This window comes from Xenopus laevis, chromosome 2L (genome assembly GCF_017654675.1).
Source record: "Xenopus laevis strain J_2021 chromosome 2L, Xenopus_laevis_v10.1, whole genome shotgun sequence".
Taxonomy (NCBI): Eukaryota; Metazoa; Chordata; class Amphibia; order Anura; family Pipidae; genus Xenopus; species Xenopus laevis.
The window spans coordinates 97,234,669-97,249,607 of NC_054373.1; the positions used below are offsets into that span (position 1 = coordinate 97,234,669).

The window sequence follows — 14,939 nt, forward strand, 5'->3', positions numbered from 1 at the left end:
AATGTATATATGCACAGCCCTCTGGTGTCTATATTGAATAAATAAACACTATAGAGGGGCTGTTCACATTTGATTTAACTTTAAGTATTATGTAGTAGAGAGTGATATTCTGATACAATTTCCAGTTGGTTTTCATTTTTTATTATTTGTGTTATTTGAGATATTTAGCTTTTTATTCAGTGGCTCTCCAGTTTGTAATTTTGCAATCTGGTTACTTGGTTCCAAATTACCCTAGCAACCATGCATTGATTTGAATAAGAGACTGGGATATGAATAAGAGAGGGCCTAAATAGAAAGATGAGTAATTGAAAGTAGCAATAACAATAACTCACAGAACTCAGAACATTTGTTTTTTTAGACCTTCTTGAGTAAAAGGTTACACTTCTTATCTGCTTTGGTTACAGCCAGTTGCTTCAAGCATGACCTTAATTTGCCTGAAAACCATTTTTGGGTAAGTACCATATTTTTGCATCCCTACCTATATGGTGAGTTGAGTGGTATAGAACAGATTTTTAATCCAGAGTGCAGTGAGCATTTGTATTAGACAGTGGTTTCTGTATAGATTCTAAAGAATGAGCCCTTTAGATGGAATATTGAAATGACTTATAGATGACTTATTTGGGCACATAATACAAAAGCAGTTAAACTTGTTGGTTTTACAAAGGTACTGTAGCACAAAGGTCAGATGTAACTCACTAATACTTCACTAGAAATACTGTTATGCTCCTGGAAACTGACAACTCAAATCTCACACCGTCACTATTCGGAGAAGTTATGTGAAGACAGATTGTGATCTGTTAAAAGTTCAACACAGTGACTAAATCAAAGGTACTGTAGCACAAAGGTCAGATGTAACTCACTAATACTTCACTAGAAATACTTTACATAAAACTGTTATGCTCCTGGGAACTGACAACTCAAATGTCACACCGTCACTATTCAGAGAAGTTATGTGAAGACAGATTGTGATCTGCTAAAAGTTCAACACAGTGACTACATCAACCACCCCCTTTTATAAGATGTGTAATATTTTTCATACAGATCAGTGTAAATAAATTGTTAATCTTTATCTTTAAACATAAGTGACAGAACTATAGTTCACACCTAACAGCTTCAGAGCCATCTAAATAAAGTTTCATCAATTCTTGGTTAATGTCTAAAGAAAGTTAGACAACCAGTGGTGTAACTACCATACAGCGCACCACAACCGAGAGGGGGGGGTTCAGATGCAGGGTATCCTGTATGGTTCCACCAGCATGTGGCTGAGGGTGTGAACCACTTCCATCTGTCATGCGGTGGGGGTCTGGCTCCCTAACATAACGCTACTGCAGACAACCCAGAACTCTTTCAATTAGCACAGTTTTACCTTAACAAGGAATGGCTTGGTGGCTTCTTTGTGCCAAGCATTGCTGACGATACTAAATTGTGCAGAACTATAGGTTCCATGCAGGATGCAGCCACTTTGCAGAGTGATTTGACTACATTGGAAAACTGGGCAGCAAACTGGAAAATGAGGTTCAATGTTGATAAATGCAAGGTTATGCACTTTGGCAAAAATAATATAAATACAAGTTATAAACTAAATGGCAGCGTGTTGGGAGTTTCCTTAAATGAGAAGGATCTAGGGATTTTTGTAGATAACAAGTTGTCTAATTCTGGGCAGTGTCATTCTGTGGCTACTAAAGCAAATAAAGTTCTGTCTTGCATAAAAAAGGGCATTAATTCATGGGATGAAAACATAATTATGCCTCTTTATAGGTCCCTGGTAAGGCCTCATCTGGAGTATGCAGTTCAGTTTTGGACTCCAGTCCTTAAACGGATATAAATGAGTTGGAGAGAGTGCAGAGACGTGCAACTAAACTGGTTAGAGGGATGGAAAATTTAAACTATGAGGGTAGATTGTCATGGTTGGGGTTGTTCTCTCTGGAGAAAAAGTGCTGGTTAGGGGACATGATTACTCTTTATAAGTACATTAGAGGACATTATAGACCACTAACAGGAGTTAGTTTTTTCCATAAAATGGATCACAGCACCAGAGACCACCCCTTCAGACTAGAGGAAAATAACTTTCATTTAAAGCAACGTAGGTGGTTCTTCACAGTCAGGACAGTGAGGTTGTGGAATGCACTGCCGGTGATGTTGTGATGGCTGATTCTGTTAATGCCTTTAAGAATGGCTTGGATGATTTCTTGGACAAGCATAATATCCAAGGCTATAGTGATACTAAAATCTACAATTAATATAGATATTGGTATATATGTGTATACGTGTGTGTAGGCATGTGTGCTGGGGTTCATTTGGAGGGGTTGAACTTGATGGACTTTTGTTTTTTCAACCCAACTTAACTATGCAGCTATTTGTACAAGCTAGATATTTTCCTGTACCTATATCTATATATACCAAGGTTCTTGCAAATTGATCAACCATATTTCTTAGCCATATTATTCACAGTTACAGTTACTGTACTTTTACACAGACACAATTATATTAAACAAATATAAAAAAGCATCATCACAGTTTTTGTATTTTCTGCACCGTAGTTTTTGAAAAATGCAATAGATTATAGAAGAAAAAAGTACCTCTTCTGTAATGAGCTTCCAGTTTGCTTTCCATAAATAAATAACAAAAACAATGTCCATGACAGCAAGTCCGATATTTATTCCAGTCCAAAATCCTATGTAAAAAAGAAATAATATGCATTCTAAATACATAGATAAGGCACTGCTAACTGACATGGCATCAAACCTAAACCTGTGTCTGTAAATCTATTGCAATGAATAGGAATTATTTTGCCATATATTGCTGGCTGTGAAGACTAAAAGGGTCAATATTAGCATGGGGAGCCACATTTATTAAAGGTCGAATTTCAAATTCATGTGAGTTTTTTTCTAAATCCTTTAAATTCAAATATACTCGAAATTCGACTGGGGGGGGGTTATTTAATAACAAAATAGAATATCTGAAACTCACGAATTTTACCAACTAGAAAACGAATTAGACTAAACTCGATTTGAGTTTTTTCTCCAAAAATAATGTCAGTAAGGCTACTAACATGTCCAAATTGGTCCCTGGACCTCTCCCATTGAATTATACATGAACTTGGTAAGTTTTAGGTGGCGAATAGTTGAATTTGATTTATTAAAGGGCTAAAAGAGTATGATAAATCTCAAATTTTGAATTCGAATTAAAACTCAAATCAAGTTTGGATAATTCATTGATTTTCGAATTTGACAGTTTTGACCAAAAAAAAAAATGTGAAAATTCGAATTTTCAATTCAACCCTTAATAAATCTGCCCTTTAATGTTGTTTCATTATATGCTTGAATACAACAAAAATAGAGAGTTTGACCAGAAGACTAGAATAGAGTATGGAATAGAGTATGAAATTATTTAGGCATACCATTACTAATGAAATATGAAATTATGAATATTGTCACATTCTTTTAGATCCAGATCATGCATACAGGTATTGGCCTGTTCAGTATGTCTGATCATAATCTACTAACAGATTCCAGCAAGTTTAAAAACAGATATGTACCCATATGTACCAAGATACCTCAGTTTGGTTATTACCGGCAATGTATGCTTACAGTTCTTTAAGAACAGGGCAGGTGGTAAGGAGTCAGATAGGGCTCCATTGTGGCTGAAACTCTCTGACTTGTAATAATGCAGATAACTTCGTTTTGTAAGTCTGTTTTACTGCAGATGATTTGACATGTTATATTAATAGAGTTCATACCTTTCACTCCAAGCTTTGCAGGAAACATGAGTGGAACAGCCATTGGGAATACTATTAGAATATAGCCACAGAGTGTCACAAAAGCTCCAACCTTCTGCATTCCAATGCCTCTTAGAATTCCATAGAAAAGATTCTGGATGATGAAATATCAGTGAGTAAGCAAGATGTAATTTTGGTTCCAAAAACTTTTTTAGAAAAAAACAAAACAGAAACATTTCTAAATTATGTTTAGTGTGCTCAGAATCTGCTGTATGTGTAATAATTGGTACATGATAGAGTCAGGCTATCGCAAAATGAAGACCCTCAACACTGCAGCTGTTTGGGGGCTGAGGAATGTAAAAGTTTGGGGGAGCCTAGAAACTGTTACTTTGAGACCCCTAATCTTAGTGCACTTTTTTGCACTTGACAAGTACCACATATACAAAGTCTGCCAGTGTATTATGATGAATAAAACATATAAACCCAACAGAAATATCACTGTATAGAGGATGCGAAAAACTCAAACGTAAAAATTTGGCAAAAGCTGGGTAGTTCATTTAGAAGTTTTAAAAAATATAATTTAAAATGAGGAGTAGAATGCAATTGTGCTGGGTATGACTTTTTTCATGTTTTTACGCAATCACATTCCCAGATTTTAGTTTTTTTAAATAAATAAATGCACATTTAAGTTTGGTCAATTTTTTGAGTTTTTCGAATCAAAGACAACATTGACAATTTACTAATTTGAATTTTAATAAATAGGCCTCCCCAACTTGCATACTTGCACACAGCTTTACTTACACACGCAGAGCCCACAATTTGGAAAACAGCGCACAATGGCATTATGTCAGAGACCAGGGATATTAGAGAGCTGCAGAAGGAAAAAAACCTATTTCAGTCAGGGCTCTCAATGAGAATAATTTAGAACTTGACGCAATACAAAGTGAGATGTATTTTTTCCTTATATACACTGCATTGACAAGTATGCGTGGTGTTAATTCTGAAAGGACAAAGTTCAAAGTACAAAAAAACATGAGGACTCATGCAGGGCCGGCCTTAGGCCTATTGGACCAATTGGGCCCAATAGGGCCCCACACCTCTGGGGGCCCCGCACCAGAGGGCAGCACAGATAATATTTCCCCCAGCACATGATGCTGCCTGGCCTGCCCCCAACTTTGAGAGTTCAGCCCATCCCCAAATCCATAGGTCCAGCCCACCCACAACTCTGATAAGCCAGCCTATCCCCCAACTCCATAGGTCTAGCTCGCCCCCAACTCTCATAGGCCCAGCTTTCCTCCAACTTTGATAGGCCCTGCCTGCCCCCAATCCAACCAAGCCTGCTCCCAAGCTGAATCGGCCCAGCCTGCCCCAAACTAATTGGCCCAGTCCACTCTCCTATTTCCTCCCTCTCTCTCTTACCCTGTGTGCCCCTATTATGTGTCCCTATTTCATCCCTCTCATTCTCTTACCTTGTCTGCCCCTTTCCTTTCTATTTTGTGCCTGTATGCCCTTATTTTCCTAAATACTTGGTGTGTCAGTAGCCAGCAACACTTTGTCTAGGGGCCCCGCCAACATGGTCCCAATTGGGCCCCACTTTTGATAGGACCAGCCCTGGACTCATGCACTAATAGGAAGGCAGGGTGCAAAGTGTAAAAACAGGAGCAATGTGACATTTGTTGACTTTGCACTATGCCTTCATCCCTTAACAAATTACCGCAGGTCTCTACACTCCATTTCAGAGCACAGATCTACAGGCACCAATATGAATACAGTGCTACCTGTATGACTCCCATGATGTCTGTAAATGAGCCTTCATGGCTATTAGTTGAACCATTTTTGTAGTTGAACCATTTTTAAGTTTGGATAATGCTATCCCTTAAAGGATAAAGAGATATTTAAAAAATGAAGGTGAATATGATGATAGAATTGAAATGCTGCCACCTATTCTAGCCTTCAATAATTACATTCCACACATACCTAGATATGCAAGTAAACGACCTACAGTCAAACCTTGATTTTACATCCCCTGATTTTTAGTTTTCGCTTATTTTACGTTGTTGTTTTGTGGTACCACCTATATATTACGTATAATACATTTCCTGATTTTCCATTTTCATGAGCCTATATGTAAAAGAGAATCACATACCTGTCACTGGTGAAAACACTGGCAATTTCACGTCGTAAACCAATAAGTATGCCAACACCTAAAAAAACTGGAAAGGCTGAAAAAGAATAGTTTGTATATAAAAGTATTAATACTTTTATTAATATTATAGCAGAGACAAATACCTTAATCAGGTCAACCTCACAGAGTTGCTGGATGGAAGAGTAGAACAATTATTTCTGTCTCCTCTAACAGAATAAAGCTTGTAGACAGCTAGAAAAATCATGAAAACCAGTTATACCCAGTAGCAATAAGCATCTAATCTCTGGCTATCACATAGGCAATGTTCCACCAGATAAATATAAATAGGTGAAGATTTTATTAAGTCATAAGTAAGCAGCCTTGCTTGTTTCATGTTACAAACACTTAGTTAACTAAAAGCTCAAAACAGAGCTCTGTACACCAGTCAGGAAAAACGTCAAATCAGTGAATCACATTTGAAAAAATAAAAAACACGGTAAAAACATAATCATGGCTAAGGCTCCACCCACCAATGAAGTAATGTAAGCCATGTTTGTACACCTAGCTTGAGACCTAATTACAACATGAAAAACTTTATTATTCATACAAAAGAAAGAAACAAGGCACCTGTGTACCCTTTAACCCTAAGGGAAATCTTGATTGACGAATATGTTTTTACCGTGTTTTTGTATTGCTATGTGATTCGTTGATTTGAAGTGCTTTCTCTTTTAAATACTGTGTACAGAGCTCTGCTTAGTTAGCCAATCTTTGTAACATGAAATGCATAAGACTGCTTACTTATCACTTAATGATTTATTATTTTATTTTCCTGGTGGAAGATTGCCTTACTTTGAGTGCCTGCTCAAATGATATTGGATTTAATCTCCTCCTTTTGCTGAAGGCTCAGAGTGGTGCACCTGGGCCTCTTCCTGGATGTGGTGGTACTCCTTTGGATCCTCTTTCTTGTTTATTCTTGTCTGGCTATCACATAACCCAAAATTTAAAATCTTCCCCAGATGCATAAATTAATTAATCACACCCACAGGGACAGGAACTACTAAGCTAAGTAAAGTCCCCTATTGAGTTATTCATACCTGCTATGACAAAGCTTATCCTAGCAGATTTTTTGGCTTCCTCGGTTTCTCCTGCTCCCAAAAATGTGCCCACTCGAATACAGGAAGCAAGACTTAGCGCCAGTGAAATCTAAAATATAGTAGAAATAATAATTAATATGATTGGGTATATCCAGCATATGTATGTAATATGTACAATATCCATTTCAGCAACTATCAACAATGACTGTCACTAATATAAACCATAAGTTTATGGTCCCTGGATCAGAAAATATATGTCCTCCTATCATGTCAGTAGTTTGGAAACAATGTGACCTCTATTGGAAAGGACTTACTTGAGTAAAGTATAGGAAAATCTTTTAGGGCATGTGTATATAATAAATATATAGCAGTTCCCTAGTTGTAGACTTTGATGATTGAGTTTTGAAGGACAGAAAGAACTGTATGTGAGTGTCCACAATTACAGTATTAGCCTAAATCCAAGTCTGAAAGTAGGAAATCATGCAGTCATACAAATCCACCACAACGACATATAGTAACAGTAGGAACTAAAAGTTAACCATTCAGTGTGGCTGCGATGGCAATAAAAAAAGTGAGAAAGATATGAAATGAAAACGTCAGATGCATATACAGAAAACATTCAATTGTACAAATACTTTCGGATATAGATTTATGATTTTGTCTAAAAGAAGTAGCTTATAACCCTTTCTTAAGAAATAAAACCAAGTCCTGCAAAGAGTTGTGCTTGTGTTGTGTTTATCATGGAATTCTGTTTTCCCACACTCTAATAACATACAGATAGTTGGCTGATTAAAGGGACCTCTGTGTGTCAAATGCACCTTAGACTGTAAGCGCCACTTTAGCAGAGACTAATGTGAATGATGAACAATCTGTGTAATGAGCTGCTAAAATGTGTTGGCGCTATATAAATAACAGATAATAAATACCAAAACTCACTCAAATTTACATTTTGAGAGCAGTCAAGACAATTTTTTAATGTCCTAAAATATTTTTTGAAATTTAATTTGGCCAACATAATGGAAATATATCAATGTCATCTGAAGTGTAAATTATAGCCATACACCATTAAAGATTAATACCATGTCTACAAATCCAGATAATTGCAAATTGACTGTACTTTATCCTCAGACAGAGTTTTTTTTTGAACATAGTAATTATGGACTTACCAAGTCATGTCAGAAAACATAATCTTACTAGCATGAAATATAAACACATATCAATATACTATAGACCCATCAAAGTGTGAAGTAGCCTTGATAGTACTCAAATTATAGCATTATTATAAAGATAAACAAGGCATCTAATTACCTGGCTAAACATGTAAACAAATGTAATAAGTCATTAGAATAGAGAGATCAAATTTTACAAATCCCCTAGATACTAACAACACTTTACTCCTAAATTGCTGTATAATCTGAAACATGGCCAAACCAGACTCTACAAAAATATAAACATTCCTAAAGACACTAAACCTACCTCAAACTACTTCCATGCAATGAGACACCTTAAATACCCCATTTACCCTCATGAGGGTAGAAGAAGCAATAAATCAAGTAGCAGGTTTTGAATGGTTTCTCCAGCATCTATTACAGAGCATTTAATTCTCTATGCGGGGCCCCAGACCTCTGATTTTCTGACACTGATTTCTGAAATCTGCCCTGAAGTGTGCCCCAAACATTCAGCTGCCAACCCTTCTGCTCAGTTCTCTATTTGGTGTACATGTATAGGAGAAAGGGCTGATTAAAAAGATGAGGAGCCTGTGCAGTGTCCCTATGATTTAAAAGTGACTTTTGTTCTTCCTTAACAAAGAATGAGACAGATACTTTAGCTGTTGGCTAATACACATTAACCAGATTTAAAGAAAAATATTTTGTGACTAGAGAGAGAATGACATTAATTACTTTGGCATAAAATGTACTAAACACCCATATAGCCCATAACAATATGGCTAATTTATATTTAAACTTATATGAAATAAAAAATGAAAGAGTCTATATTATGCACATAAATATTATGGGCACCCATAATCCTTTAGCATCAGATATTTCCCTATAAGCTGTTTTGTGCCACGGACTTAGCACCTTAGCAGAGAAAGAAGAAATTGAAACCACCTAGTCTTGTCCAAAACTACATTTAATCCATATACTGTAAATGCAATATTAGATGTGATTAAATTATTTTGACTAATGTGATTAAATTATGTTGATAATTAAATGAGTATCTCTACCTTGTTGAGAAGGTTCATCAGTTGGTGCATAATTGATTGTCCTCCAAGCTCTATTAAGTTAATCAGGCCTATAGAGAAAGAAAATTTAATAGAGCACTTTTTTTCAAATTAAAAATTAATTAAGCCTGTTTATTTTAAATACCTGATAAAATGATTGCAATTTCAAAGGTCCACCACTTCAGACTTAACATAATCATGGTTGGGAGTGCAAGAGCAAAGTAACTGCCCCAGTCTTTCAGGCATTCTTTTGTCCAGCCTAAGAGCAAACAAGAATACATATTTAATACAAAACTTTAATAGAACTGTTTGTCATTGGGTCACCTAGGGCTTATGTAAAAAGGTACATGTAAAAAGGTACATGTACATGCTAAGTTTACTGCAACTGGGCAAACATTTTGCATATGGGGATTAGTTTCTTAAGTTATTTCAGCATCTCAGTTTCCATTGCCAGCTTCACTTTTAAACCTTCTATATTCTGTTCATGTTTGGGGCAAGCAGGGGCATAACTACAGAGGAAGCAGACCCTGAGGCTTCAGGGGGGCCCAGGAGATAAAGGGGCCCCATGAGTCCTTAACTCATGTATAATTTCAATAAATATTGGTAAAACATGTGAACCTCAAGACATTTGGTGGCCTGAAAAATAATTTGCTGTGGGGCCAGTAATATCTAGATACACCACTGGGGGCAAGTCTAACATGTCTGCTTGCATGTCCATGCTCCATAAGCTGGCTATTTGGAATGGTTTACAGGAACAAAAAAAGAGTGATAAAAAATTGGCTATCCTGTCAAAATCTACCCACTACTTTTCAAAAATATGTTTTCCTTTTCCTTACTGAAAACATGCAGCATCAAAATTACTTTTAAAAACCATGCGCTGGAAGTGGCAACAACTTTTGAAATAAAAAAATAACAACGTGGAATAAAGGTGATACCTTTATTTTAGCTAACTAAGATAATCATAGCAAGCTTTCAGAACATTTTAGTTAATTTTTCAAGCTGATTACTTGAAAAAGGAACTAAAATGTTCTGAAAGCTTGCTATGATTATCTTAGTTAGCTAAAATAAAGGTATCACCTTTATACCACGCTGTTCTTTTTTTATTTCAAAAGGTTGCCCTGTAACATTTTTACTGGCTAACATGGTACAGCAACTTTACCTGCACAAGCACCAGACATATTGCATGTGCAGCATGTGGGACTGTTGATATTCATACAGGATTGATACTTTCTCTTGAACCTGAATCTGTCATTTGATAGGTTCATTTGAATCTCACACACCCTCCAGGCTGACGTAAAGGCTACCAACACAATTTTTTTTAAAGAGATTTAACTGGAAATGAAGATATACTGTAAGCTCAAGGTATCTCCTAACAAGATTATCAAGAAGTCACAAGGGAAACAAATATCCATGATAATTGGCCTGTGTTTGCCAACTGCTTTAATAAAGTGTCTAATACTTTTGGTTGGGTTTTCGTGGATAAGGGACATGGGCATGGTCTCTGCTTGGTCAGTTGAGTGTAAGGGCCTCATGGTTTTTGAAAACAGCTCTGGATGCATAGGATCTCTCCTAAAGCAGCTGGGAAGAGCAGAGCGTGCTGATTCTCAGACAGAGATAACAAGAACAATGAACAAAAAACAGCATATATTGGTAGAAGACTTATCACAAATTATTTACTTTTTATAATAAGAAATTATTAATTGTTAAAAATAAATAATATTCTCCATGTATATGTGCTAACACCATGTGATAAACAGGTGTACCTGGCCAAGTATCCACATGAATCTTTCTTATCCATATATAGAAAAACAGAAGGATAACTTTAAATATGATAGAAACTGTCACAGAAATTGCGGCACCACTGAAAAAAAAAAAAAAATAAGAACTTGTTAAGGCATTCTGGCAAATATAGAATATTAAATGGTACTTGCTGCTAATCCTTGATTTGACTTGCAGGCAGTATTTCCAAAGTATTCTCTAATCACTAGTATGTGTCACTCTAACACACCCACTGTCACAATCGGCACCCTAAATCCAGAACAAGTGCTAGGCCCCCTAGTCTCGGCTCCGCTTCCACCTGTAGCAGCCACCTTTCACTAAGGGAGGAGCCCTCCGCTAATCGCATGCCATCTGGTCTTAATAAGAACGGAGCCTAGCAAGAGTTCTGGACAAGAAAAGGGGAACGATTGTTTACCAAGGATTTACCAAGGATTTTAGAAGGAAGGCCACACAAAGTGAGAGCTGGGTTGAGTGCAGTTTTGTAGATATGTGTCCTGTCACTGAATTGAAGATTTTCTATCCAAGGTATTGTATATTATACAAATACATTATACCTTATCCCCCATATCTAATAAAATACACTAAATTTGCCTAGTAGCAGCAACCCATAGCAACCAATAAGATGTTTGCTTTTAACCGGGTGACCAGTAAATCATACTTTTGATTGGTTGCTACTGGTTACTGCTCCTGGGCAAACGTGGTGCCTTTTATTACATAATCCCTTATATGTTACAAATCCTAACAAGCGATGTAGGTCACCCATGCCAAGAGACATCACAAGTGTGTAGGTAGTTTAATAGTTTAATAGTTTAACTCAGTGTACTCACATGACTCCAATTTTCAGTACAAACAGCAAGACGTAATTCAATACCCCATTAATTATACACGACAACAAACTTGCAACGACTTGTGGCCAAATAATTTCCTGTAAGGAAAGTAATAATACAGAGAAGATACAGTATTTCATGATTTGGGTTGAGCTTTAGCAGACTTAAAGTGGTTGTTCACCTTTAATTTAACTTTTAGTATGATGTAAAAAATGATAGTCTGATACAATCTGTAGTAGGTTTCATTTTTTATTATTTGTGGTTATTTAGCTTTTTATTCAGCAGCTCTCCAGTTTGCAATTTCAGAAATGTGGTTGCTAGGATCCAAATTACCCTAGCAGCCATGCATTGAAACTGGAATATAATAGGGGAGGGTCTGAATAGAAAGATGAGTAATAAAATTTAGCAACAGCAATACATTTGTAGCCATACAGACACACAAGAATTTAATCAGTGAACAACCTCTTAGAAATTTTTAGATAACTGCAACTCTGGTTGTTAAAAGGTTAACAGTAAGGCTGCAGTGATATCTCGCTGACTGTACAGCGAGCATAAAGCAGCTCATATGTAAAACTCATGTAACCAAACCATTTTCATTATAATATACTTTTCTAGTAGTATGTGCCATTGGGTAATCATAAATAGAAAATTGCCATTTTAAAAAGTAAGGGCCACCCCCTGGGATTGTATAATTCACTGTACACACAAACATACCAAACAAACTATTCTTCTTAGGTCACATGAGTCAATTAACAGACAGAGTTATGTCTTTTGCTTCAACACTTCTTCCTGTTACAGTTAGAGCTGCAGTATTTCTGGTCAGGTGATCTCTGAGGCAGTACACAGACAAAAAATGGGGGTTCAAGGGCAATATTTACTTAAATATATATTCCAGTTTGATAAGATTCTTTAATATGTCACTTAATATGATATAAACTATCAGTTGCTTAGGTATAGTTTTCCTTTAATAAAAACTTAAATAGTTCTGAAACAAAAAAATAATTCATGTAAATTGCAAAATTACTTACAAAAGCACCCTTAGCAATTTTTTTTTTTGGTTCAAGTGAGATTTATTGAAAACAGATAGTTGTACAGATGATGTCACAGCTTAATACAAATGAAAAGGAATATTACCCAATATGCAGATTGGGTCTAGGCATCATTACAAGTTCAGAAGTTTGACCACACAGACAGCAAAAGATAAATACATGACTGTCATATGCATTATGCCTCGGATCTATGAATCCCCAACTTACTGAAAAAAGTAAAAATTCTTGCTTCAAAGACATACACATTCCCAGCTAGAGCTCAACTGTAAATAAAGAAATATTATTCTGAAGTATTCTGGAAGCGGGTCTAATCAGGAGTTCAGGGTAGAAAGTCCAAGTCCTGCAATACCCCTCCCGCTGGGCTGTATAAGGATAAAAGTACTTACATTGCAAAATGTTAGGAGGCCGGATGATGTTAAGGGTCTTTACTGGTTCAGTGAGCGAAGAAGGGATCCGCAAAGGTTATTTCTGCTTCATTGGCGCTGTGCTGGGTTGTTGTTCTCCCTCAGGTTCCATCCGTCCAGCCAGTCGTTAAGTTCCTTAGGTGTTAAGTTCCTTAAGAAGTGCGTATTACCATCCAGGGTGACACGCATCTTTGCCGGGTACAGCATTGCGTACTGAAGGTCCCGCATGCGTTTCTTGCATTCTGTAAACTGCATCCTTTGCTTCTGGACTTCTGCAGAAAAATCCGGTGAGCTTGAAATTAAATGGCTTCCTTCTGCCTTGCTTGTTTAAGGATCCTGTCCCGGTCCTTCGCGTTGAGGAGTCTAGCAATGAGTGGCCTTGGAGGGGTGCCTGGCGGCCCACGTCTCGTGGGGATCCGGTAGGCCCTTTCAATCTTAAAAGAAGCAGATAGGGACAAGTCCCCAAAGATTTCTCTCAGCCATCTTTCCAGAAATTGCTCCAGCTCATCCCCCTCAGCTTGCTCAGGAAAGCCCACAAAGCGCAAGTTGTTTCTGCGTAAGCGGTTTTCCATATTGTTCGCTTTGTTTTGGGCTTGCAATAAGTCTCTTTGCAGTTGCTGTACTTTTGCATATCATGCCGGATGATGGATAGATCCACCTTAATCTCATCCGTTTTGGCGGTAATTAGCGTCGTACACGTATCCCTGGTGGCTCGAATTTCCGCCAGCAGGTCCGATAGTGAAGGCTCAGCCGTTTCGGAGTGGGACTCAGGTTGGTCTGCTGTCGGAGAGGTAGGCCTGGAATAGTAAGTGCCATCTTGCGCTGCTCTACCTTCGCAGGCATATTTTCCCAGCTTCGCAGCAGCCTCAGATGCCCGTTTTTGCGCTCGGTTTTGCCCCATCAGTAGTCTTTGCGGCTCTTGTTCCACACTCTGCTCCACTTTGGCCACTTCTTAGCTGGTTTTAATGGGCTAAATCAGGATTAATGGAAGTTCAGGCACCGGAGCTCCACACAAGTGCGTCTCTTCACATTGAGCTGTTAGCCACGCCACGCCCCACCCTTAGCAATTTTACATCTTTTTTCAAAGGATTACTTATGCTTTAAGAGTGCTTTAAACCACCTCTGTTCTTGCTGAGAACACCACATGAGCAAAACTGTCATGTGTCATGTCATAGGCCTTAATAGGGGACTATGACATAACAATATGCCTTAGGAAATTCATATTTAATTTTAAAAGAACACATAGTCTATAACTGTACTGTACCTGGTTCTGCAAGTACCGAATTTCAAGATTAAACAAATTAATTCCCTGTAGAAACAAAAAACATTATGTAACAGCTGCAATAGGTAAATACATGTCTATACTTATGCAATAGAATTTTTGTGTATAATTGCTTAATACATTAAATACAAATGCATTACAAATAATCTGTGAATCATTTATCACCATAAATTAAAAAGGTTTTTTTTTTTTTTTTTTTTTTTTAAACGAAAAACATATGTAAGTTTACTGAATGCAGCATATTTTCTACTTTAGCTGTCCAGCAAGTAACAATCATAACAGCTTTAAATCAGTGCTTTTTTTGGTAGAGTTCGCTTTGCTTTTATATGTAAGATATAATTAGTGCTACTTACTGCAAGAGCTGGGATACATATCAAGACATATATTTCAGCCAATCTGTCCAAAACACAAGATTATTGTAAAGTTAGTGCATATTA

The 14,939-nt window shown here is 37.0% G+C and overlaps 1 protein-coding gene across 1 annotated transcript in view; it reads right to left on the reverse strand.

The window, feature by feature from the left end:
- The window catches only part of LOC108708295 (multidrug and toxin extrusion protein 2), a 48,990-nt gene that overhangs the window by 8,838 nt on the left and 25,213 nt on the right, over positions 1-14,939 (reverse strand). The window contains exons 5-15 of the mRNA XM_018246853.2: positions 14,856-14,898; positions 14,485-14,529; positions 11,768-11,865; positions 10,925-11,022; positions 9,307-9,420; positions 9,165-9,232; positions 6,938-7,046; positions 5,865-5,940; positions 4,520-4,589; positions 3,740-3,872; positions 2,580-2,674 (exon numbers count right to left, since the gene is read on the reverse strand). Coding sequence (XP_018102342.1) covers positions 2,580-2,674; positions 3,740-3,872; positions 4,520-4,589; positions 5,865-5,940; positions 6,938-7,046; positions 9,165-9,232; positions 9,307-9,420; positions 10,925-11,022; positions 11,768-11,865; positions 14,485-14,529; positions 14,856-14,898 — 949 coding nt within the window. The remainder of the gene's footprint in view (positions 1-2,579; positions 2,675-3,739; positions 3,873-4,519; positions 4,590-5,864; positions 5,941-6,937; positions 7,047-9,164; positions 9,233-9,306; positions 9,421-10,924; positions 11,023-11,767; positions 11,866-14,484; positions 14,530-14,855; positions 14,899-14,939) is intronic.